Source organism: Platichthys flesus, chromosome 7 (genome assembly GCF_949316205.1).
Source record: "Platichthys flesus chromosome 7, fPlaFle2.1, whole genome shotgun sequence".
NCBI lineage: Eukaryota > Metazoa > Chordata > Actinopteri > Pleuronectiformes > Pleuronectidae > Platichthys > Platichthys flesus.
Window position 1 is genome coordinate 17,459,335 of NC_084951.1, and position 27,464 is coordinate 17,486,798.

At 42.6% G+C, this 27,464-nt stretch overlaps 1 protein-coding gene across 1 annotated transcript in view; it reads left to right on the forward strand.

The window, feature by feature from the left end:
• Positions 1-10,842: 10,842 nt before the first annotated feature.
• cacna2d3a (calcium channel, voltage-dependent, alpha 2/delta subunit 3a) overlaps positions 10,843-27,464 on the forward strand; it is a 99,099-nt gene continuing 82,477 nt past the window's right edge. Inside the window, exons 1-2 of the mRNA XM_062392536.1 lie at positions 10,843-10,890; positions 11,761-11,877. Coding sequence (XP_062248520.1) covers positions 10,843-10,890; positions 11,761-11,877 — 165 coding nt within the window. The remainder of the gene's footprint in view (positions 10,891-11,760; positions 11,878-27,464) is intronic.

Below are 27,464 nucleotides of genomic sequence, written 5' to 3' on the forward strand. Positions count from 1 at the left end.
TCCATATATTAGACCAGACTAATGAGGGATTTTAACTAGGCCTGGACGATGTGTCCAAAAATTAAATATAGATAAAACAAATATAATCTGTCAATGTTGATAATTATAATAATACATTTGATGTAGGACTGCTAGATTATGGAAAAAATCATAATCATGATTATTTTGGACAATATCAAAATCCCGATTATTTAAACGATTATTAATATGTGCCCTTATTCTGAAGTCTATGCTTAATTTTTTTAATCACTTCCGGTTCCGTTGTTGTTCTTTAAAGGTTAAAGACAGATTTTTGCTCCTTAATGAAACTTGTAGTTTTAAACAGTTTTATACAAGCAGAGAATGAAAACACTTTACAAATCTGAGATTTATATCACCTCACTGTTCTTGCACAGTAGTAAGCAATATATTGATATGTATTGAATCTTTGTTTTATTGCTATTAATGACAATTTTATTGCAACAGCATTTCTCGACAGTGATTCCGAACGCATGCATCGCCACGCTGATTGTTGTCATAAAGATTTCACCATCTGGAGGATTTCCATCTGCACGGGTCCTCGATCTTAGCCCAGTAAATAAGTGGGATGAAGCAGTACTGGATTTTGCATTAGCACCACACGATCATGATCAGCGTTATCCGATAACATGGACTATTCCTGTTGAATGTTTATTAGCTTGAAATTGAGTCGTCAAAGTAATTAGTCTCATCTCATACTAAGATTTCCAACTTGATAAAACGTCCACATTCATACAGAAGATACTGAGTTATTTATTGATGCAGTTTATACCTGTTAATCCATTCCTTTGTGAGTAAATGATCTTAGTTCAATGTTAACACTTATAATCGTCATTATAGTTGCGTGTCCAATTCATCTGTGTCTCCAGATAAATGTTTTGTGGATCTCGGAAGTGTTCCTCTCCACTGCAGGTGGTGCGTTTATTCCCTGCATTTCTTTGTCACGCTTTCAGAGTAAACTCAAATGAAACTGGAGTTCAAAAAAGACTAACTTGCCGTAATAAATCTCCGCTTGCAAGGATGAATATTGCTTTTATACATGCGGCACAATGTTTTGCTCTCTCCCTCCACTTTCACGCCGGCTGCTGCTAGAATCAATTTGAGACTGTGAGAACGTATGGAGTGGAATTGGGAAGCAGCAGGGCCACACTGAGTGAGCTGCTAAGCATGAAGAATGTTTTCCAGGACTCTGCTGAAACCCACTGAATGCAGGCCACTGCATAGACTACGGACAATTAATCAGCTCCATGTGAACAGATTAGACCTGCTCCTGGTGCTATTATGTTTTTTGGTGAGGTGAATTATGGCTTTATGAACAAAGAAGTGGAGTGGAAATGATGAAGGCTACTTGCTCTACGTGCTGTATAATTTTTGATAGATAATTCAATTTTTTTTTCGCTTCATAAAATAATGAAATTTAGATCTCATGTTGACCTAGGCCAGGCGATTTTGAAATAATATAAAAAGAAAATATAATAATATATCATTTTTGTCGCGATAATGCTTTTCGCATCAGTCGATATTGATATAATTATGATATTAATCAAATCACAATATCTGTCATTTCATCTTCAGATGGTAAACAAGATTAGCGGTATTACATGCTATTTACATGCTTTTGACACAATTTAGTTTGCGCGCTACTTGTCGCTACACGCACACAAAAACACAAAGTTTGTGTGTGTGTGTAGGTGGGGGGTACACCAAGATGGCAAGGCATGTGAGGACATTGAAAGATGGCGGTCATTAGAGAGAGCAGGGATTTGGCACTTACTCTGAGGGGCAATGGTGCATACCCAACAGACCCAGTGCGCCCTGAGACAAACTCCTGAGCGCTGGGACGAGCTATGCCATAAGGCCATTTGTGTGTGTGTTTGTGTGTGTGTGTGGATGTGTGTGTTTGTGTTAGTGTACAGCTGTTATTCCACTGTTCCTCTCAGTAGCCCTCAGGCAGCCTTTAAACACTATATCACTGCAGAAGCACACACAGTGAGGAGCTGCGGGTGGAGGACTAGTGATGGGTGAGGGGTGTAAGTGGTTTCACTTATGCTGAAATAAAAAAGCTCTCTAATGCCCATGAAGCCAGAGATTTAAAAAAGAATCCATGTTGATTTTTTATATAACTTTAAATACTTAGTTATGTTCCGCAGAGGCAAACCACCCTGCGGTCTGTGTGAAGGACTCTTTAGTTCACTGTTCGACTGATTGCCACTGAATTCTGTAGAAAAGCACACACTTAATTTGGCTCCACCACAGTATATTGAGTTATGATCAAATACCCCCCCGACCAAAAACTCGAATTCCCATGAACCTTAGCTGTCCTTTGTGTTTAGTGTGAATTAGTAAATGTTACTAAAGCTGTGGTGGTGGTGATCTTAGCACTATTTGATAGTGGTTCGAACACGCCTGTCACATGTTAAGGAAAGGTGCACGTGAGGGGGAATAACCCGTTTACAGCAGCCGTCAGTACTGTCAACACTGAAAAATAGAAAAAACCTTGTGTGACAGTGATGATGAAGGAATCTTGATGACCTTCATGTAGCTGTAACTCAGCATGGATCATTTAGAGGAGAGACTGTTGTTGTTTATCCCGACACGAGGAGACAAATTCCTTGAGGTTAAGTTTCATTTTGAATGATTACTGTATGTTTTCATGTGTATGTTCAACAGGTGCGTTGAGTGTGCAGAGCCTATTGGAAGCTTCTCCTCCCTCAACATTATTGGTTCTGGTTCTGTTTAGAAAAAATCTCCCTGTAGGAATTGGGACACCGGTCGCTGCATCATCAGCAGCCAACCAATGTTATTACAGTGACAAACACAATCAACTAACGTTATTATGTCAACAACTGTTATCAACCAACATTAAAGAGTGATGCATCTGACAGAAGGGACAGATTTATTTATTTATTAAGACACCATCGACTGGTTTACATCGGTTATTTCCTCGTTAACGTCAGTCACATTGGAAGCGCAGAGGAAGCACCATGTTGATGTTCTTCCTCTGTTCGTAAAAGCATTTGGACATTTCCATCTTTCCATTTGGACAGGGGTCTGGCCAAGTGGTAGGGCTAAGGGCTGAATTGGGACAGGGCCTCAACTGCTCCCAGCTCACTTCTTACCGCACAGTTTATTTCCAATCAGGAGCTGCCCCCTTCACACCACATGATGTAGTGGTCTGTCAGAACTGTGTTCTCCCAGTCCTCCCCATTCATTCAGAGCATTGATCTTACTATGAGACGTCTCTGCGTTGTGATCAATACTATACTCGTCCCCACTGATGTATTATGGTGAATAGAGCAACGATGAAGGTGTGGCCGGGTCGGTAGGAGGAGTTTATGATCCCTGAATTATTTGTGTATAGAGGATGTCTTGTTTTTATGTCCGTGTGATTAGCATTTACACTTGTGTCTGTGTGTGTGTGTGTGTGTGTGTGTCCTGCAATCTGCAGGAAGTGTCTGTGCCACCAGATACGGGACTCAGACCAACATGCTTTTGAGGCAGGGAGGACAGGCGTGAAATTAATTGTTCCACTTCATCTGCGTCCAGCGCTCTTCTTTTGAGGGAACAATTTGTCGGCTGCCGTACAAGGCAGCGTATGAAGGGAGGAGGGCACGGCAACGATTTGCCCGTTCCTGGGAGATCCTGTGATCCAGCAGGGATTTCTTGCTTTGGATTTGGCCCGGCGCGCCCGTCCCCCTGCTCAAGTAACAGACGGAGTGTGTTTCCCAGGAGAAGTAATGCAACATCAGTCAAAGTGCATTAGTTTCCGACGGTTTGTCTCCCCGGCTCTCGCTCCTGCTCATTCAGACACGTGCAGTTGTGGCCCTGTGACACGGTGGTAAAAAACAGAATTAACTTAAACCCATGATTCCCCTGGGTTTTACCTCTTCTTCCTCTCTCTCCTCACCTCCTCTCTCCTTGTCTCGCCAACACATCTTTCCCGAGCTACGTTAGCTGTGATCACAAGCATGGCTTTGGGGGAATCAGTGGAACTTTATATGAAATAATGAGCCTGCAGGACTGTTAAACAATACATACAAGCACCTGCAAGGGAATACTTCATCCAGACAGAAATAACATCTTAATCGTACATATTTGTCCTGGGATTCGGTTAAATAATTGAGATGCTTCTTTAACTTACATTTTTTCCCAGCAAACTGTCACACATGAATATTACATGTTGGCGAAGGATTCAACTGAAAAATACATTTTTTTTTATTTTGAGAAGATAATAATATAAGGAACTCTTTTGTTTAGTTGTATTATATTGATTCAAATCCTTTACTTGACTTAATGTAGCAATGACAACTGAGTTTGGTTGTGCAGGGACAGAGTCATGGGAAATTAAATGAGTCATGGGAAATTAAATGAAAAAAGGTTCTACATGTTCAATGCACCTAAAAAGAGTGAGGACTGAAGAGGGTCATCTCTAAGGTCAGACGGTAAATCAGCCTGAGTATGTTCAGTTGTTTTGATTTAGCAAAAGCTAGCCAACACAATTTGGATGGAGCATTACTTGTTAATAGGCTGCGGACATTGCCTAAAAATACACTGGTGTTTTAAGAATCTTAACGATGGATGTTAAATCCCGATTTCGAGCATTACTTTAACTCATTAACATTATAATTTTTTTTCAGTACAGAGCATTTGACCTTATTTACATATTTATCAATGGACATTAAATCAAATATCCAAATCACATTTGGAATCTAAGAAAGTGTTGTTTTAAGAGCTGTGGTTATGTCGCCACATATTCCTTCACCTGTCTTTTAGCTCCTCTTTTCTTGTCACTTACTCCTCATCCAGATCATTTCAGGGTCTCAGTGCATCGAAGTGTCTGCTAAGTGGAGTTATTGCTCACTATTTCCCAGTGTCCTTTTTCTCTCTCCTCTCCTGCTTCAATCCCCCCCCCCAACACACACACACACAAACACACACACACACACACACACACACACACACACACACATACCATCTATTTTAGTGTCCCTAGCCCTTTACCCTAACCTTAAAACCAAGTCAAAACCCCTCAAACAGCCCATTTAAGGTCAGAACGAAACACACACACACACACACACACAGACAGACAGACAGACAGACAGACAGACAGACAGACAGACAGACAGACAGACACACACACACACACACACACACACACACACACACACACACACACACACACACACACACACACACACACACACACACACATATACACTGAAACTATCCACTCATCCACGGACAAGCAGGCAGCAGCTTACAAAACAAACACGGCTGATTTTTTAACCAATCCATACAGATGTGTCATTCACAATAGTTACTGTAAGTCCTCTGCTGCGAGGGCTCGGACTCATTCAATTAAATCATAGTGATGAAATCTAATATTTCGAATTTAGTCATTTAGATCACGTTTCATAATTTGGCGTGGTGGTTTAGGTTTCTTGATTTGCCCCGTTAACTTTCAACATTTAAGAAAAAAACATCTGTAATTGATGAGCAAACAGTTCAAGCAGCATTGTTTATGTCTGTGAACAGATGTTGAAGACATGCATTTTTCTCCGTGTGTCTGTGAGAGAGAGGGGGGGTCGGATTCAAACAGCTGTGAGATTATGTGCGAATGGGCTGAGGTAAAGTGGGCCCTGGTGACGCGTAAAATGAGCTGGGATTTGGGGGATTGGGATTCAGTCTTAGTGTGAAATTAAGTTTTTCCCCTTCATTGATCACTTTATTATCAAACCCCAACACATAGATACAAATACTTATCTCATTCATGCGTCTACACTCTAACACGACATCACAGGAACAAAAATAACTGGTGCCCACACAAAAAACAACACAATGTATACAACCTCCTTATTGCTTCGCTCTTACTCTATCTTCTTGATGGTTGCCTGTAATACCTGTGGTCTCTAGGAGTACACATGTGTGTTCATGCAGAATGCAACGTGTAGTCGTTTTTTTTTCTGCCTAAGTGCAGCCTCGATGCAGGGCTTCTCGCCTGTGACCCAGAGCTCAGTGTGTAGGGGAGAGATTAGCTGCATCAGCTCGTTCATGTGATGCACCAAAGCAGAGCAGGTGAGGGGGTAAGGAGAGACAGGGATTAGGTTACAACACTGCACAATATGTGTCACCTCTGCTTCCCTCTGTTCTCAACACGGCTGAAACCACTCGTCTTTTAGTGGACGCACGAGGAAGCTTTTAATGCCCGAAGATGGAACTCGCTGTTGGGGGGGGGGGGTTCATTCGTTCTGAGCTGCGACTACTTTGGTTTATAGGGCGGCAAAAGTGTTTTGGCTCAGAGGAGCTTGGTTCGTTACTCAAGCTCAAGCTGATCAATTGTCTCTTTAATGCAGAGGAGCAGTCAAGACTTCAACACTCTCAACCTTGCTTTCACAACAACGATGGATTCCAATGTAAATAATTCAAACAATAGAGAATGGCTTATTACTGGTGCTATTATTACACAGTGTTGAAGAATTACATTAAAACACACGTGGACATGATTTTTCGTTGCCATCGAAAGACGCGTTGCTGTTGAATGATTTTAAAATGTCTTCACTGCTTTGGACAAATAAAATAAATGAAACTCCACTCATCTTCATTATAATTTGCAGTAACGGCAGAAATGACAGGGACACATCTTAAAACGTGTGAGCTACCCAAATGCAAGCAGGCAAGTCAAATGTTTTTGAAACGGGTAGGAACTAGAATACCTCCTCCAAGGCCCAAAGTCCTCTTTAACTCAAGAAAGCTGCGCCAAATTTCAAACACTCTGTTATCAACAAAATTTGTTCAGTATTTTCTGCTTGATCCCGCTGAAAAAAATACAAAAATAAAACAAACGTGCATTGGAACATTACCTCCTCGGTGGAGGTAATGATGGAATGAAAGAGGCAGTTAGGTTGTAAAAATTGGAAAAACTGCAAAAAAATATGTGAGCTGAAGCCAATCGCATATTATAGGTCAGCAGAAAATCCCCCTGGTGAAAAGAGCAGGACGTGCGCATGTGGGCCAGCAGGTGCACACGCTCGAGCCGATTCCAGCAAACGTGAAAACCCCCCGGGGAAAGAAAAGAAGAAAGAAAACGTTACTTTGTGCTTCACAGCAAGTTGGACCAAATCTTCTGCGCCAGTCGTCAGCGGCTCGAGGAGCTGGACTAGCAGACCAGAACAGGTGCTCCATTTTATAGTTATATACCAATACACACAGGACCAGTGCGTCTTGAAATCTTGATAAACTGTATCATACATGTCATATATAGAAGCAGCAGGATCCACTTATTGGAGTAGGACACTTGCACAGAGATCAGAACCCAGATTTCTCCACATAGCAGCAACCTTACAGCTAGAAGAGGGTTGTCTCTATCTGACCCCTGAGCCGGACTCCTCTGGTGGTCTGTTCACTTCTCTGATCCCCTCCCGTTGAAGGTGCTGCCGAAGTCTGTTGTGGAAGCCTCCCTCTCCCCTCTCCTGGGAAATGGTGGTTCTGGATGTATGTCAGTTGGCTCTCCTGTTATGATGATGTGATGTGACCAGTATAGCTCCAGGCTAATTGGGCCCGCTCCGCTCCGGTCAGCCTGACTGAACATAGCGCCGCAGACAGCCTGTGGTCAGCTGGAGCCTCTCAGCCTCTCAACCGACCACACACATGTGATCACAAACACATAAACACTTCAGCTCAGGCTGTGGGCTCTCGTGTGCTTTCCTTATAACTGGACCAGTTTCACGGACCGGGATTCAGCAGAGCCGTGGAGGAAAGGTATTTTGGATTCACTAGTAAAGACTTGGGCAAACCTCTTCAGAAAGAATTATCTGTGCGGGTCCGTGAAGTCAGCCCATTCATTTTTATAATTATCAAAAGAAGTGGGAGTAGGAGAGGAGAAGAAATGAGAGAGGAACTATATTAACTAGAGAAGTGAAGATGAAACTCTGAGGGAGACACTAAACGGCGAACGAACAAAACAGAAATTGGTAAAGAAACCAGTAAAGCCAGTTGACCCGACAGCTTCATCTGAGCCAGGAACCAGGATTGGCTTAAAAGCTGGATTTTCAGCCGGAGGGATTACTGTGCCGACTTTCACACGGCTATGGTCACTGCAGATTGGCTTGTGAGTCGTCAGCCAGTCACTTTGATTGGCCACAGACTCCATGTTTCTGCAATTAATTAGCGTTGATGTTGGGTTGCGGAAACAAAGTTTTTGTTAGAAAATGTAAAAGTTGCGGTAGTCGTGACACAGAACAGGTCAGAAGGTTGTGTCAAAAAAAGAATTAATGAGTTCTGAATAATTTTTTTCTTGATTGACTATTTATCACATGCAGAACAGAGGCATCTTTCTGAGGCGTTTCTTGTGTTCTCTGTCGTGGCTTTGAACGGAGCATGATGGGGAGATAAAGAGGAACCGGTTTCTATTCAGTTCTCCCAGACTCCTACTGGCACTTCTCTGTTCCCGCTGCTCCAGCCTCTTTAATCTTCGAGTCCTTCAGGGCTGTCAGTTTTTCCAAAAATCGTGTTTAACGCAAATTGTTACGAACGATGACTGGATTGCTTTGCTTGCTGGGGTCCTTCATTTTAACACTGGAAAACAACGGAACATGAATGGCTTATCGTCAAGAGAGTATGCAAGCGGATCGTGAGCGCCCCCTGCGGGATCATGAGGCAAACTACTTCAGACGGTCGGACGGGCTTTAAGACCGCTTGTTATTAGGTCGCACTGGACGTTAAAGTTCGAATATGAACTTTTGCTCCAAAGAGAGAATGAATGTTGGAATTTCAAAATAAAAGGGAGAGCCCTGCTCGAACGTTCATAACAGGATGTTCAACGCCCCCCCCCCCCCCCTTTACATTACACTGTAAGATGGACACACCTCAAAATGTACCTCAATGAATCAGACCCTTTTCCTCTTTTTGCTGTATACAAAAAAAGTGGTTCTCATTTTTCAATTAGTTTCCAAGCAGCAGGATTGTTCCGGCGTAACTGGAACACTACCTTTGGGCTCTGGCCCTTGCACTCCGTATAATTGGTTGCTTGTAATGACGAATGTAGCAATCAACAGATCTGAAAGTAAGCCATTACTTTGTGTGGTCTGAATCGTTCTTCTCTCTATGTTGGTCGTGAAATATGAAGCTAAATGGAAATGCAGTGATTTCCGCCTGTTTCCTGCGTTGTGTCAGCTTGCAGCTCTCGGTCAGATAGCATTTCACACCACTCTGACCTTCCCACTCCAGCATCATCTCTGAGTATTATTTCTGATTATCCATCTTCCGGCTCCTTGACGCTCTACTTTCACTTCTCACCATTAGCATGTTTCCGTCTTAACTGTTTCCTCTCTTCCACACCTATCTTTGCATCTCTTTGAATCTCTTTGCAACCACATGATGTTTGCTTTTTATGTATCCACATCGGTGGCCTAATGTGTTCGGGTCGCCTTTCCCATAATTGTGAGAAAGATATTGAAATTGCCTTCAATAGCCTCTCCTCACGTATGTCTTTCTCATGGGAAGGAGAACATGCAAATGAGCCCACATTTCTGCACCTAAACCAAAAAAGCTATTTTGCCAATATTTGATAATTTCTTAAAAAAGAGAATGATCAGTGATCAAACCCTGCATCTCCTCTCCACGTCGCTCTGTGTGCTCGACTGCTTTTTGTTTCAGTGAAGTGTTCGTGTGAAATGTCTCGGGAGTCAGACGGTCAAGTGATGGAACTTTTTGCTTAGTTGCTCTGCTCTCTCTCTCTTGTCATCTTCAGCTACAACTTAGAACCAATGCTTACAAAGTTTAAGTCTGAGGCACAAAGATATTCGTTCTTTTTGCCGATGTCCTGCAGTTTTTCACATGATTGCCTAAAACCTGATACTACTGCCTGAGTGTCTGAAGCTGTCCCCGCTCCCCATCCTCCTGGTGTGCACTCTCTCTCCCTCTCTCTCCCCTCACCCTGCTCCCCATTTGTGTTGCTGTGCAGGCGCCGCGAAAGAGCATGCATCTAAGCAGGTTGGCATAACATGAGAGAGGGTATTAATTTTGATATGGAGGTAATCTTCTTGTTAAATCCCCAAAGAGTGAAACACAGCCGCCTGCAGCTTTGCACATATTTTATGTTTAAAATGGTTTTCTCCTCTTCTTCTTCCTCTTTTTTTTCTGTCCAAATATACCCCTCGTCCAAATCAGTTCTCTGTGTGTGTGTGTGTGTGTGTGTGTGTGTGTGTGTGGGGCATGTATGGGTGGGAATTAGTGAGACTTAATGTCACTGTCCCCTTGTTAAGGCGCTGGTTAAGCTAAGCACCCTAGCAGGGGTTTATTAGAGAATATTGTGATTTCAGTGTAGTGCGGATCCCAGGGGCAGCTGTGTGTCATCAGTGCTTAGATGTGTGGTGGGTAAAACTTGAAGGTGGCTGATAATTCTCTCTGCTGAGCTGATTGGATTCGTTTATATGTAGATTAGTTTGGAGAAGCAACACAGAGGAATCTTTGCACTTTGTGGCATCGCTGCTAGTCCCCGATGCTGTGGTTAGCACTGTGAGACGGTTTCCTCTGTGTCCTCCAGCTTCCTCCCACAGTCAAAGGAAATGCAGTTTAGGTTAATTGGAGACTTTAACTCAACCAGAGGTGGGGATGTGAGCGTGAATGGTCGTTTGTCTTTGTGTGTTTTCTTTGTGATGCACTGGCAACCTGTCCAGTGTACCTCCACTCTCGTCCAATGTCATCTGGTGTTGGCTCCAGCGCCCCCTCGCGTCCTGAGCGGGATAGATATTTAATGCATAGATATATATATAAAGGCTAGAGGTCTCGTCCGCGTTGCAGGCCAACGGAGTCGAACGTCCGCACATGGCGGCCATCTTGCCACAGGCGGCCTGCCCACCCATAAAATTTTGTGTTGGTAGTGGAACATGTACTTTTTAAATAAAATAAAATAATTCTTGATTTGTAAAAGGAAATCTTGGGTGAGCGAGCTGACTGTGGCAAGATGGCCGCCATGTGCGGTAGTTCGGCGCGGTTTGCCGAGACATCTAGCCTTTATATATATATATCTGTGGTTGGATGGATGCACTATAATTTAATCAATCACCACTTCCTCTACACTAACAGAAAAACCTGTTGCACATCGGATTCTCGTGTGACGGTCACCTGCCTTGTTTATTTGACTTAGTTTCTTGTTGTTGTGATGCTGCAGGGAACTTTTGGGCGGACTCTGCTAGTTGGAAGCACCTGGGCCCGTTGTGCTCCCTGCTATAAAAACTCTGTCCTTCCGGATGAGGCGCTCTCTCTCTCTCACTAACCTGACTTTCGTGGCCTCTTCATTGCTTTGTTCTCATTCATCCAACACCCTTTGATTTCTCAGAGAATTATTCACAGGTCTTAATGAAACAAATCAAGCATGTTCAGGGGTGTCAGGAGTGTTTGCAATTTGGCGCAGATCCAAATAAAAATCTGCAGCGAGTGCATTTAAATGTGGTTTCATGAAGAGACTGCCTTGGCAGAGGTTTGCGTGCTAATGAGCATCACTCCTCACAACTTAGTTTTTAATGTTTTATTTTTATTTTAACCAATGACTGCAACCAGTGCGGAAATTACATTTTCATATTTTCTTCATCACCCTTGCTTTGCCGTAAAAATTGAGATAATTGTTCTTATGTGAGACGAAGTGGTGATTGGATCCTGAACATTGGCATGAGCTCAATAAGTATTGATCCAAACAGTGGCCGTGTTGCAACCTGATAACGTGTATGTGTGTTTTACTTTCAGAAATACAAGGAGTTTGAGCGGGCGGTGCAGGTGGAGGAGATTGATGGGCTGCGGCTGGTGAAGAGGCTGGCGGAGGACATGGAGGAGATGTTTCACAAGAAAGCACAGGCGATGAAGGTACAACCCGTTTCCTAGAGTAAATCTTAATGTGTCACACCGAAGCAAAAACGTTTTCGGAATTGAGCCAAAATATAAAACTCTGAAATAACTCTTATAACAAGAAAATGTCCTCTTAACAATAAGAATATCATATGTAGTGCATACAATACAGCGCTGACCATGTACATTTTCTGTTACATCTATTCCCAGAGTGGCTGGGAATTCAAAAGTAAAGATACAGGACTGAGCCGAATGAAATTACTTGGTAAAGTGCTTATTTCTGAGCGCTCTGCCGACCGTATTGGATGTCTGAAGAAGTGCTGTCGTGTCAAATTGCCCCAGTGAAACCAGACACATCTGGAGTGTGGTGTGTACGTGTGTGTGAGCGAGAGAGAGATGTGAAAGAGAGAGCGAGAGAGAGAGAGAGAGATGTGAAAGAGAGGCTGTCGGGGCTGAGGTGACAGACACAGAGAGGCTGTGATCCACCCATCAGTGCCTGTGTCACTTCATCGATCTGCTCAGACCTAACATCAGTATTTGGAGGAGGCCAGTTTAGGACAACGCTCCTACAGTGAATCTGAAACCGCATGATTTATCATTTTGATGTGCTCGTTTGTGGACCTCATCCATTTTGAATACATATCAGACGGGAATAGTCGACGACCTTGCAGATTTAGATACATGTTAAATATGTTTAGCTTATTAAATATGCATTATGTAATATCTAATTTATATCTAATCAATAGTACTTTTACTTAAATTTTACTAATTAAGTTTGTGTTACATATGTGAGGCCATAGCTTTCCATTCACTGTATAGCCATGTTAGGCACGTGTCCAGCATGTTCATATGAGTTTCCAACTAACCCTACACCTGCATGAAAGAAGTTCAGGCTGCTCACTTGACAATCTTTATTTTAAGATTGGTTATTTATTAACCTAATTTTTTACTTTTTTATTTCAGATATAATTCTTAATTTGGTCTATATGAATGTATAACCTGATACTATGTGTTAATAATGTTGAATTACATAATATTGCTTTCTTTATTGAATGGCGAGCTGACTGTTTGGTCCAGCCAATTGATTTTTCGATGAGGTGAAACTTGTTGACATCAGTTGTATTTACTCATTACTTTCATCCATGGATGTTTTCCATAGAAGAGAGGCTTTGGATCACTCAGTAAATTGTCTTTTTGGACGGTTCATTTGCTTTTCTTGTTTTCTAATCATAAAAGGAAACAGTGAGTCTGTGTTTGCTTTCAGACGGAATTTAAAACAGTTTTGTGCGCGCCCTTGTTTCCCTGAATTTCTACGACAGAGGAGACAAGGACAGAGTTAGCACAAGCCATAGAGGCACAGATGCTACAGATATGGGTCGATAGCCTGGAATATCCCCCCTCTACATTATGTGGATAATACTCGGGCTTGGGCTACTTGTTAGGTACATTTTGTGTTGTTTTCTTCTTTCTCAGGTCATTCAGATGTTTTTGGTATATGTCACATGGGCAGTTACAGCATGCGTTTATGTTAGTGTGTCTGCAGTTGTAGTTTCGCGTGCATGCTTGTGTGTGTGTGCGTGTGTGTTTGTGCACACGTTTGTGACAGGTGCAGTTCAGGATGTGTCCACGGAGCACTGCCTCTCTGGCCTCCAGCTCAAGCTCCGGCTGATAGATCCCCAACATGGTGCTGTCACTCAGGGAGTCTGGTTGGAGGATACAAGCTGAAAGAGACATGAGGGAGGGAGGGAGGGAGGGAGGGGGGGAGAGAGAGAGAGAGAGAGAGAGAGAGAGAGAGAGAGAGAGAGAGAGAGAGAGAGACGCTGATAGTGACAAACAATTTCCTTGCCTTAGTTTTGCTCGTGCCCGTGTTATTAGTCTTCTGCATGATGCAGTTGCCCACATTGATTCCATGAAGCCTGTTTCACTGTGTTACATTCATTTTGTTCACATGCACCTGTCTTCACTGAGCACATAGAGAAGTAATCAATGTAGATGTGAGTCATCAGGCATTTAACGTGGCTCCTACTTGTATGCAATGACTGTTGGCATAAACACATGGTTTTAATTGATTAGTGTTAATCTCCCGTTAGGAGTTATTCAGCTCTCTAATAATAATGAACATTATTTTGTAATTAAAGCAGCGACATATGCTTTCCAAACCAGTATTAGCTGCTGTTTTTAATCTAGTGTAATCTTTCATTATTAAACAGTTTTAACTGACAACACCTCTTTCCTATTCATATCCTATTTACATACAGTATAGGTCTAATATATGAATAATAAATTGTTTGTATCGGGTTTTTTTACAACACTTTTGATAGAATTTAATAGAAAAACACACTAAATATAAAACTACTTAGTTAGACAGTTGTGATCCAAGTTTTCAAGTTTCATTGATTGCTATGATGTGATTGGAAGTTCATTTTGGGGAACGCCATCCATGACAATGACTCTGTCGGATTTGTCGGGGGCTGCAGAAACACTCAGTCCACTCATGCCTGTACAGTGGTGTTACACAGTGGCTGATCGTCTCTCACACATTATCACTGACAGCGCAGTGGCGTGCACAGCGAGCGTAGCCTCATAACAGTCGAGTGTAATTCAGGTCCTCCCTAATGTTAATGAGTTATAGCCAGCACGATGAAGCGGCAACAGCGACCAGTCGGTGCATAAAATGAGAAGCTGCAGTTGAGTATATTTCGACGCTGCATTACTAATCCTTATGATATTTGCTAATGATTATTGGAGCCTAGAAAACTCGAAGCCATTTGTGTTCGAAAGTCATTTCTGCGGACCTCGGCCAAACCTCAGAGTGTTGTGTTCACTACTGTGAGAGGCGGTGGACTAGTGGCAGAAAATTGGACTATGGGCAGAAAGTTACTGACATCAGATTGGAAGGTCGCTGGTTCGACTTCTCACAGTGACAATAAAACATACCTGGATGGACAACACCTGGATCTGTTCGAAAGTGCAAAGAGGACTCTCCCTACCCCCCGCTGTCTAAGTGCCCCTGAGCAAGGCACCTTATTCCCCCAACATCTGCTCCCTGGGCCTGGTGCATGGGTCCCCACTGCTCTGTGTGCCCTGCTATGTTCACCAGATGGGTCAAAAGCAGAGGACAAATTTCCCTCATCTGCATGTAGTGTGACTGTGCATGTGTGGGATTAATAAATGTATCTTAAATCTTAAATCTGTGAGGCCAATACATGTCATGTGGTGATGCAATCAAGAGAGGGGGAACCCTGGACACTGGTGTAGCAGAATTGTATTTTTCACAAAGATGAAAGTCTTGTGAGGAGAAGAAAGAGTTAATATTATCTGGAAGAAACTTTAAGAAAGCAGGGAGGTAACGAAAAGCCCTGTGCACACGTTCATGGAGAATTTAAACCTTGTCACTTGTTATCGTGACTCCAGATCAGCTCCACCCTTCTCATTTCCACTGCTGACAGTAAAAGCCATGTGATAAATGGTAATTCACCGACATTAAGCCCTTCTCTTCTCGCCGGTTTCTTCCCTCTTCAGTTAAACCGGACTCTCTTCTGTCTGCCCCTCACGTTCCCTCCTGTCCTCAAGCATCCCTACCTCCCTTCTTCGTCTCACCTCTCTCTTCCCGTTTCTCTGCCTTTCTGCCAAAGCACATGTGGCGCTTCAGCGATCCAATTTCCGTGTAGGCGCTCTCCGCTGTCCGTCAGCGCGGTTTTATCTCCCCGTCTCCACATCGATTCCCCCTCTTTATCGCTCGCCGCCACCTGCGGAGAGACAGCAGCTTCCACGGCTGTAAAAGGACGCGTCTGTTAAAGTGTGTGTCGGGCTGCTGATGTCATTCTCTTAGACTGTGTTTAGGTGGGCAGAGGATTGCACTTTCATTCTTGTTCATTCCTTTTGATTTGGAGAATCAGGAAGGTAGAGAAACAAATTTATACAATTAATTTGTGGCAGTTAAGCTTCCTGCGCGTTGTGCGTTTTGTGTAACAAAGAGGGACAGTGTATGTATTATTGTGTAATTGCAACCGCGACTGGTGTTTGATTGTGTTCATTCCTTATCATCTCCACATTATTATGGCAACGTTGCGTCATTAAGTTCCTTCAATTATAAGATTAAAAAGGTCAAGCGCACAACATTGGAAAGTAAACATGTGCTTGCAAAGGATGTTTTGTGTGTGTGTGTTTATGTGTGTATGTGCACTGTAAATCCATGTGTGTGTATATTTATGTTTATTTTAGGGCTCAGCATCTTAGCTCAGCATAGTTGCTTTTTAATTACTGTTACCTTCATCAGGTCCTGAGTCAGTGGGATATTATCATTATCATTGTCTAGCAGCCTCTCCTCTCCTCTCCTCTCTCCTCTCTCCTCTCTCCTCCCTCCTCCCTCCTCCCTCCTCTCTCCTCTCTCCTCTCTCCTCCCTCCTCCCTCCTCTCTCCTCTCTCCTCTCCTCTTCTCGCTGGCTGGAAAAAGCCGGAGCAGGCGGTTTAAAGAAACAGTGAATATGTTGTTATTATCAAAGTTGAAAGGCGTGGAACTATTGTAATGTCCCCTTTGAAGTCGAGCACGACTGTGTTTCATGTGACAAATGCACTTCAAAGCGGAGTGGATGCCTTGCTGCTTCTCCTGTAATGGTATTCAGTCTGCGCTCTGTACCTGCTGATATCATTTACCTGTGGCAGCTAGACCTCTGTGGTCCTCCATGTGATTACCAGTGTAGAGCGGAGGCGGGCTGCGTAGGTGTGTGTCACAAACACAAGGCACACAAGCGCACACGCCGGACTTTTAATGAATTTTCCACTGCCAGCAAAACCTCCTGTGAACATTAATTTGCGCTACCTGACAGCGCACAGTGAATTTCAAACATGAATTTAGTATTTCAAAAATGTGGAGTAACCCATCATCTGCAGGAGATGATTTGAATAAAGATGCGTTCTCTCTTATTAGCTGAAAAGAATTGCTGTTGTTTTACATATACCTGTCGGTTTTTGTAGTTTTAGCTGGCATCTGGTACCAGGGATTTATTGATGAGAATGTCACAGCATTGTTCAAATTAATCCCGACAGACCAACACGCCAAGAAAAAAAAAAGTTTTTGTTTTATTTAACAGAACAGGTTACAGACTTACTTCTAGTTTTAACTTTTTCCTGCCCAATTACTGTAATTCAGGATTATTACTGACATTTTAGGTCCCCTCACTTTTGATTTATTCTCAAAATATAGTGCTCCACTCTTTCGGCAGCCCTGGCTTCCACACGTCCTTGTGAACAGAATACCTGAAAAACTTCTGGAGGGTATTTCTTAAACTTTGGCACGAATGTTCACTTTGACTTAAGGATGAACTGAATAGATAATGGTCAAAGGTCAAGGTCAGTGTGACATTACAATTTTTTTTTCTGTTTCATATGCTAATTATAAACTCAATGCCTCTTATTGAATCCAGTCAAAGTCTTCACTACATTGATCATATGAGTTTGGAAGAGAAAAGGATGGGAATTGCAAGTTAACTGGTTAACTGGGCCACACAAAAGTGAGGTTGTAATTTTCACAGAACAACAAAACATCCAAGTTGTCATCAATAAGTAGTGTATATTTCAAACTTCCAGAAAATCTGCAAAATACATACATTTAATAAACATTCTTATCCAATTCTGTGATGTGAGTATTCAGAGTTGTGTACATCAAGATAAATGTTTGTTTGCATTAATTCAGTATATGAGAACAAGGGAGAGAAGCTGCACAGAATCGTGTGAGATGATATTTCCACATTGAAACATTCCTTTAAAAACAAGTCGTGAAACACATTTTACGTTGTTTTTCGTCTGTTCCCTGTTTCACCATTTGGTCTGCAGAGTTTTTTCCTCAGACGTGTATTGGAGGTATATTTGCTTATCTCCGATTTTGCCTCGTGAGTCGGTGTCACCCGGACCCGCTGTGTCCTTCGCCCATGTCTGCCTTCCTGCCTGGGTCACCACACTTGTCATGCTGAGCTCACACCACTGCTCCCCTCATTTCCCTCATTTCATTAGCTGTCTTCAGTATCACATCGGGGGGGTGGGTGTGCGTGTGCTTCGAGAATGATGGCTGCCAATGACAGGGCAGAGCCAGCCAGCAGATGTCAGGACCGGACAGGACAGCGACCATCTTTCCCCTTTTCCTTGTCTTTAGTTGTTTTCCTCTCACCATGTCATCAACATGAGAGGGAGGGGATTTTTTTGGATTGAATGATGAAATGAGGACGTAGGCCGGGAGAATGAGAAGGTAACTGTCAAGAAAAGGACCATAAGTCAAAAGTTCAGTCCAAGCATGAAATGAAAGTGAAGGATGAGGAAATATGAGAAGGGTGGCAGGGCTGGATTAAGCACTTCATATTCCCTTTCAGTCAGCAGAACTGCTGAGAACTTGTCAAGTATTGATTATTGGGATCTGATGTTTCAAAACGCACCACCCTCCTCCCGCTCCCTCCATTCGCGCCTGCCTCTCCCCCATGCTCGGCCTCCTTGGCTCCTGCCCAATCCGAATGTGCAAAACAGAGGAAGCAAAGTGTCACAGAGCACTTTTCCATTTTGTTGATGCTGCAACTCTTCCTGGCCTGGTTTGACAATATTAATTGCTGTCCCCAGTGCTATTGATGGGGTGACCCGAGCCAGTCCTGCTCAGCCCAGCTCAGGCCTCAACGGATCAGGCCTTTGGCAGAACCCGGACACGTCAGACCTGCCCTGATCCAGCAGGCCAAGTTAGCATTTCCCCTTACTTCTGAGGAAAATCTGGCCAATTAGAACCATGCCACCGTTTTTTCAAGTTAGAGAAAAAAGTCAATAACTTTTATCCAACGTGCAGATATAAATAGATTCATTTCGGTAACTCTTTGTAATTGGAGCATCAGAAAAAGCAACAAAATGGAATATCCAGATCTCTTCAAAAAATAATAACCTCCAAAAAAATAGATTAAAATAAAAGATGAGGTTGAGCCCAAAGTACAAATGCATGCTGAACCAACAGCGAATATCTTCATGCAAGTCTTGTTAGAACTGAAGTCAACTGTGGTCTTGTCCATGGCTACCTCGGGAGAACATTCAGATTCAGGCCACTGCCCTCCCCTCCTCTTGGTGGAGGGAATGTGCCGAGGCAAGGCTTAATGTACTTCTAAAAAAAAAAAAAGAAGAGGCATTTAACTTCCGCTACCAGTCAATAATGTATGTGCCCCCCTCCCCCCTCCGCTGCTCCTCTGCTTTTCTGGCAGCGGTTATTGGCATAGATCAGCAATATGACAGCCTTCGCTAACTCTCACAGCTTCAGCGTTTGCATTCATAATGGATCGGCATTTGTTAAGGTCAGCGGCTCCAACCATCAGGAAAGCCGCACAGCGAGTACAGCGCCGGAACAATAAGACGATCACGTTGACAGCTAAATGAGGGGGATCGTTTATGAACTTTGGAAAGCATAAACAAGCTGAATCTGTCGTCGGGCAAATCATGATCGCAGGATGTCTGATAGTGAAGGGGGGGGGGGGGGGGGGTGCAAATGTCAGAGGAGCGGACCGGAAGGGTGGATTGAGAAATGATTGAGATTGGGTTTAATTGAATGGGAGTGGGAATGAATATCAGTACGTTTCTTTCATGCATCTGACTTTTGTGTCAATTAAAAAGAATCCCCTTCATATAGGGCCTTTCTCAGGCGTCATGTGTATATGCATTATTTGATCAAACATGACAGATCTAAAGCATTGTGGAAAGTGCTAACAAGGCTGGATCTGTACATAAGCGGATTGCATTCACTTGAGAAAATGAAATCTGATCCGTTTTTCATCGTACTCAAACATTTCATTAATTAAGAAAAACAGCAGATTATTTTTAATAGAAAATGATCTCATATTATCTTAGATATTTCTCATTCCAATTAATAAACAAGATAATTATGTCATTAATTATTAACCCTAACCCTAACAATAACCCTTTCTCAAGTGAATGCAATATCTGCCGTAAATCTGAACTTCTAAGGCAACATATTGTTTCTTGTTGGCTGCCTGTCTCTGTGAGGTTTCTTCAGGTGCTCTGGTTTCCTCCCGTCCAAAGGCAGACAGATTGGGGTTAGGTTTCTTGTTAGGTGTGAACTGTTGTTTGTCTCTGTATGTTGGCCTGCAACACACTGGCGACCTGTCCAGTGCGCCCAACGTCGGCAGGGATTGGCTCCAGCTCCCTCAGAGGACAAGTGGTATAGATGGTGGATGGATAGAAAACCGAGGCAGTTGAGATAAAACAGAGCCTCATCCAGAATAGACCGGTTGGGGTGGCTCTTGTCAGATTCGAGTTGAGAATCAAAGCTCTGTAGTGAGCAGAGAGGCAAGCGGAAACCCATCATGGATCTGTAATCAGGTGGAGATGCAGACCCTTTTTCTGGCGTTAACAAATTAAATCCAATTACCACAGCAAGTCTTGTTAGCCCTGCGTGTTCCCTTTTTACGCTGTCAGCTCCAGTGAAGGCCTGTGAACGCACGTGTTTGAGTAGGAGCCTGTGTGTGTGTGTGTGTATGTGTGTGTGTATTTTCAGGGACACAACAGGGCCTGCCTTTCTGACTGTGTCAGTTTCAGGGTTTCCCCCAGAAAACTTGCTAAGCCTGGTGGTAGGGCCGCAAGAGAAGCCGACGGTCGGCCAACATTTCTTTTTTTACTGTTTTTGTAAAAAAAGAAATGTTAAAAGTTGACAGGAATTTTGAAATTATGACAATTGTGTGTTATTGTAAGACATTTATTAAAAATACTTTTAACATTACATAATACAGTTTACAAACACAAAAATATATTTCTGGTCACATTTAAAAGTAAAATAAATTAACATTAATAAAAAAGTGCAAACATGGCCAAGGAGGAACAGGGAACTCAGGGCCTGAAGAGGTATGCTGTGTGACCTATTTTACTTCTTGCAGAGGGTGCAGGTTGGATCACTGCAAGTGATCCGTCGCGGCTTCTGAAAGAACTCCTCCAGAGCCTTACTGTAGTCAAAATCAGCCACAGAGGGACCATTTATTTTTATACGAAGGCAGGCAGTTAGGCTTTTCCCCTGCAGCCTGTTCCTGAGGTCTGTCTTGATCTATTGAAAAATAATCCCATAACGGACATTAAACAAATGTGTACCTACTTAAACTGCTAGCAGAAAAGTGAAAACAAAATACTCACCCTGTTCATAGCCGAGAAATCTCTCTCGCAGTTTACACTTGACACAGGAATGGTCAGTGCAATGGCAGAGAGCTGGGCCAGGTTTGGGTACAGGAGCCTCAGCTCATCAAAGTCAGAGGCCAGCTCCTGCATTACCTCCAACTGTGACTTATCCTAGTAGGATAAAGCAAAGAGTAAAAAGTGTTAGGAAAACAGAAGTTTAAAAAAACAAAACATTTCTATTCAACATTTTGCTTCTGCTGCTTACCTTAAAGATGCCCTGGCCCACATGAACCTTGAAGCTGGTCCATTCTTGCAGTGCTGCTCTGCCATCCACAGTGGGAAATTTTTGGGAAAGCAGTTGTAAGTTCTCTTCAAAGACATCATCTCCCCTCTCCACTGCTTGTGGGCTGAGTATGTTAAATGCACCTAGGATGTTCATCTGTGGGAATCTCCTATCAAGGTGCTCAATGAGATGGTCCAAGTATGGCTCCATTACCTTTTGAAAATTCGATTTTTTAAATTAGTAAAATTACAGGTTATTATATTATCTTTGAAACATTGAACATTCAATACCTGAGTGCGAAAACGGGTCCAAAAAGAGGTGAGGTCAAAATGATCACCCCTGTGGCGTCTCCTCTCCTCCTCTGCCTGTATGTTAAGGCTTTTCACTCTATCTTCCAACCCACTGAGATATGACCCTCGTGGCTGCTTGTCTCCTGCCTCCTTTATTTGTCGAATGGCCTCAATTGTAACAGGCACCTAAAATATTAAATTAGTATATTCAAGCTATATTGTTTTTGCTTTTCATAGTTTTCCATAAACAAGTGTATGGGTACTCATTTTAAATCAACTTACATGTTTCTTGATAGCCCAAAAATTGACATCTTCCTTTTGGAAAAGCTTTGAAAGCCGTGTCAGGTGGGGAAGGACATCTGCCTGGAGGTGGACGGCAGCCACAAACCTGTATGTTGCACAGTATGTATAAAGGCCCCTTGGTGCTCTCGGAACGTTTTCATGAATGGCACGTTGTCTGCAGCATCTTTGCACGCAAGAGCAAGGCGGTGTGCTGCACAGTGCACAGACACTAGCTGTGGCCAGGAGTCTGTCAGCTTTTTGGCAACACCATTGTGGCGTCCTTAAAGATAGATATTACAATAATCAGTACTTAGTTAGAGATAAAATAGTAACTATACCTCAAATTAAACTTATTTTCAGTTCTTACCTGTCATCACAGCAGCCCCATCTGTCCCCACACCAAAATGGTATGGCTTTGACTGTGATTACCTCACGAATGGCAACTGCAACGGTATCTGCCTTCACATCATTTAGTGGCACCATGTCAAGAAACTGACAAAAAAGTTGGCCTTCTCTGTCCAGGTACCTAAAAAATGTTTTATTAATATTATTTTCATTTATCCAGCATAAGGTCAGATTTATCATTGTAAAATTAGTAGTACTGTAGTAGTACCTAATATGTATATCCAGTTGCCTAGTCATGGACATATCTGTGGACTCATCTACCTCAAGGCCAATGGCAGTAGAGAGTCTGATGGCCTCTAGAATTGGTTTTTCCACAACACTGGCCAGGATCTCCAACATCTCATCAACAATTTTGTGGGATCTATAATTGGCTCTTTTGTCAATCTAAAAAAAGATAGAAAGAGTAACATTTAAAGTGTTTTGAAAACTTTGTCAACACCACAAAATATACATTCAAATAATTTACCTGAAGTTTGGAGAAGTAGTCACACCCAAGTAATTTGGCAAGATCAAGCAAGGCTCCATAATTTGTATGGTGGGCAATTTCATGTTTTAGCAGCCAGTAAAGGCATTTAAACCCACCAATAATTGCCTCGTGCTCCATGTTAATCACTGGCTCAAAGGCTTCAGTGATTGACAAGACTAGAACATAAAAAACGTGGAAGCTATTAGTTATTTCATAATAGATATTTCATATTAGTAATATATTTACATTATTTATTGTTTACTTTTGCTTTTGCTTGCTGCCATCTCAATGCTTGTCCGATGGTGTAGAGACCCAATATGTGCGTTTAGCACATCTTGCCTGTACGTAGTACAAGGAGCTTCAATGAAAGTTCTTGTTGAGCATCCTTGTGTTGCCCGCTGGTGGTGACTACGACACACCCGGCAAAACATACCTAAGAACGACACACACAAAAAGCCACAGCTAAAACAAAGCGTATCTAATGCTGAACGAAATTAGCGAGCATAATATTGTTGATATTTTAATAGTACAAAACATGCTTACCATACTCGGTCTTGTAGAGCCATCCGCTAAATTTAGGGTCACCTAACCACTTTGGGTTAAATCCGCTACTTCGATGTTTCCCATCGCGGCTCGCAGCAGGCTGCTCCGACGCGCTAACATCTGACGCGCTAACATCCGTGCTAACTAGCTCTGGCTCATCATCGAGCCGCAGCTCGGTCGGCTCGCTGGCGATGCTCTCCGCTTGGCCTGGGGGTGAACGAGCGGCCTCATCATCTCCTCCAGTGCTCCCCCGACTCCGGAAAAAGAAAGAGTCCAAGGTTTTTTGACTCTTTCTCCGTGACATGTCGTGTGAAAGTTGTTGCGAAAGTTGTTGCGTGGTATAGACAGGTCGTGGTTTTGGAGGTTCAGGGGATGGAAAATTCGCCTGAACCTCTCACCTTATGTGTTCACATACTGACCATAAGATGTCGCCATTGCGGTTTCAACCGTATCACCAGATGCGGTTAAAAGCGCTATGCCGTCTTTGGTATCATGTTTCTGGTGCATATAAATTTTTTTTTTTTTAAATAAATAAACAAGCGACGCTTAGCCTGGCGGGGGGGGAAGAAAAGCCTGGCGGCCCGCCAGGCCTATAAAGCACTGGGGGAAACCCTGAGTTTAATTAGCGCTGTCATCCTGTACCGAGCCCGGATGGAATGACATGAGAAGAAAAGTAATTTCCTCTCTCTTTTTAAACGGCCTCATACACTTCAGCAGGATCACCTATTTCCAAAGAGAGGTGGCAGGCTCATTTGAATTTTATATTTGTATGTGAGAAACATGCAAACACACTCGCGGATGCCGACAGCACACACACACACACACATGCTCAGATGAGTACAACAAACCACCTGGAATCTTGGTGATGCGTTGAATTAAAATTCACAGTGGTGAGTTGTACTTATCTCAAGTCAGTTTCTCCGAATGAAAATCTCCCTGTTATTAGTTATTTTTACCCTGGAGCGTTAATTCCCATCTTCTTACATGCTAAAATACAACACATGAATAATATGCCACCATAGATTATCCGCAGGTCAGAATCGAGTGTTTGAATTTTCAGCAGAGTGTAGGAGAGATTAAATAATTGGCCATGTGCAATATCAATGAATATGTTCCATGAGATGATGTAATGCTGTGCAATAGGCTACATTGTGTGTGTGTGTGGTTGTGTGTACAGTATGACTCATTAATAGGCTTAATTTTTAGTGTCTCACAAAAACAAACCACTGTGACACATTCTTGCTGTTTCTCTGAATCACACATGCACACGGTCACATTCAGTGATTGACATTTGCGAAAGCAGCTGTGAGACAGAATAGGTCAAAGGGCTAATATCTTAACTCGTGTCAGCTGAGAAAATCATTAACACTGAGTGTTTTGGAACAAACACACACACGCAAATGCTGAAACGTATGGAGGACCATACATGACATAAGTAAAAATAAATAAATAAATAAATGTATAAATAAATACAGAAATAAATAAATAAATGAATAAATAAAAATGGAAATAAATAAATAAATACAGAAATAAATAAATAAATATGTTAATACCAAAAGAAATGTCAAAAGAAATGTCTTAAATATATTTTAACATTTATTTTTTCCCTGATACATTTCCTTTGCATTTGCAGTGTCCTTATGCTAATGAGAAAGGCGGGCCTAACCGCAGTCTCATGCAGGATTGGTCACAGGAGTGTAATGATCCAGCCCTACTACTTCTGCCTTTCAATGCTGGTGTCCAGTAGCTGTTTGGGACGTTGAGCCAGTTCACACTTAAAATGAACTAGTTCAAGTTCAGAGGGTTACTTAAGGTTATTTTTTATTGGGATGATTTAGCTGTCAGTAGTCCTGACTGTGAGCGTCACGTCTCGTGTTGTACTGAGCACAATGAGCGAGCCGAGAGGAGGAGGAGGAAACAGAAACTCCAGCTCGGTACAAACCACCTGCCGCCTCTGCTCTGATCATGAAGCCGCTGATCTCTGAGCAGATGTGACCAGAGAAGCTCTGTGTTTTCACTGTTTCCACTGTTCCACAGAGTCACTAACTGGCTGTTGCACGGTGAAGAGATCAGGTCTCAGTCACTGCCCGTGTCTCTGAGCGATTGTGTGACGGAGCGCAGGGGCTGTGTGTGTGTGTAGCTCAGTTGACCAATCCTGCTCGAGACTGAGGTTAGGCCCGCCTTTCTCATTAGCATAAGGACACTGAAATCGAAAAATAAAAGTTGGAATAAATGTGGAAATAAATAAATAAATATGGAAATAAATGCAGAATTAAATAAATCAATGTCTTAAACTTATTTCCACATTTATTTATTTATTTCCACTTTTATTGCAACTTTTATTTATTTCCACATTTATTTATTTCCACATTTCAGTGTCCTTATGCTAATGAGAAAGGCGGGCCTAACCTCAGTCTCGAGCAGGATTGGTCAACTGAGCTACACACACACAGCCCCTGCGCTCCGTCACACACTCGCTCAGAGACACGAGCAGTGACTGAGATTGAGCTCTTCACCGTGAAACAGGCAGTTAGTGACTCTGTGGAACAGTGGAAACAGTGAAAACACAGAGCTTCTCTGGTCACATCTGCTCAGAGATCAGCGGCTTCATGTTCAGAGCAGAGGCGGCAGGTGGTTTGTACCGAGCTGGAGTTTCTGTTTCCTCCTTCTCCTCATGGCTCGCTCATTGTGCTCAGTACAACACGAGACGTGTCGCTCACAGTCAGGACTACTGACAGCTAAATCATCCCAATAAAAAATAACCTTAACTAACCCTCTGAACTTGAACTAGTTCATTTTAAGTGTGAACTGGCTCAACGCTGCAAACAGCTACTGGACACCAGCATTGAAAGGCAGAAGTAGTAGGGCTGGATCATTACACTCCTGTGACCAATCCTGCATGAGACTGCGGTTAGGCCCGCCTTTCTCATTAGCATAAGGACACTGCAAATGCAAAGGAAATGTATCAGGGAAAAAATAAATGTTAAAATATATTTAAGACATTTCTTTTGACATTTCTTTTGGTATTAACATATTTATTTATTTATTTCTGTATTTATTTATTTATTTCCATTTTTATTTATTCATTTATTTCTGTATTTATTTATACATTTATTTATTTATTTATTTTTACTTATGTCATGTATGGTCCTCCATAGAAACGTGTGCGTTGTATCGACGCTGGCTTCACAGCTCCTGACATTTCGCTGGGAGTGTGGGGCTAAGCGTTCAGACCTTTGGAGAATATTATTCTCTCATTCTTCTCCCATCCTCCTTTTATTCCAACGTCCTTATCTGTGTTTGTTCCGAGAGCGTGCTTTGTTGTGCGCTTCCAGCAGCTGCACATGCTGGAGGTTTTGCGGTGTGTGTCAATGACCGGATGCACGAGCATGGGCGCACACACACAAACACACACACCCTAACCTGAACTATATTTTACCCTAGCCCTAAAATCAAGTCTTAACCCTCAAAAAAGCCTTTGAGGAAAAATTGAGGATCATCCAAATTGTCCTCAGTCAGTAAGGTCTATGCTCAGTACAAATACACACACACACACACAGACATAGACACACACTCACTAGCATGCATGCTCTCTCACAGGCACCGTGGACGAACCTGAATAAATCTATACATGAATCAATAGTCAAATAGAACCAGGTGTGTTGGTATGGTGAAGAAAATGATTGGCCATGCTCTAGATTACAGTGTTGGCTTTCCAAAACAGCCTGCGTGCACACACACAGTAGCAGCACAACGGACACACACACACATGCACGCACCCACACACACACACACACACACACACGAAAGGAAATTAATACTGTGCAAATCTTTGGGGACATATAAACATTGTGCTCCCATGTGACACTCGTGTCACACTTACGTGTTTTTGTGTGTGCACACATGTGCTTGCTTCAGATGTTTGGATTGAAGATGCAAGGTTTGACCAACAAGCTAGTCACCTGCCAGTTTACAACTCACTTCACGTTACGACTCGCTGTTCACAAACAACCCTCCCCCCATTCCCTCAATACACGCTCTCTCCTTTTTTGTTTTTTACCTGTTTCACGAGCCCCAATGAACAGATACAGTAATTAGAAATTATTTTTGAAGACAGAAAATCTTTGGAATACAATGAAGGGGAAGAGTTTAGAGAATATGAAGATCATGTTTCTGTCAATTCAGAGTCTGACAG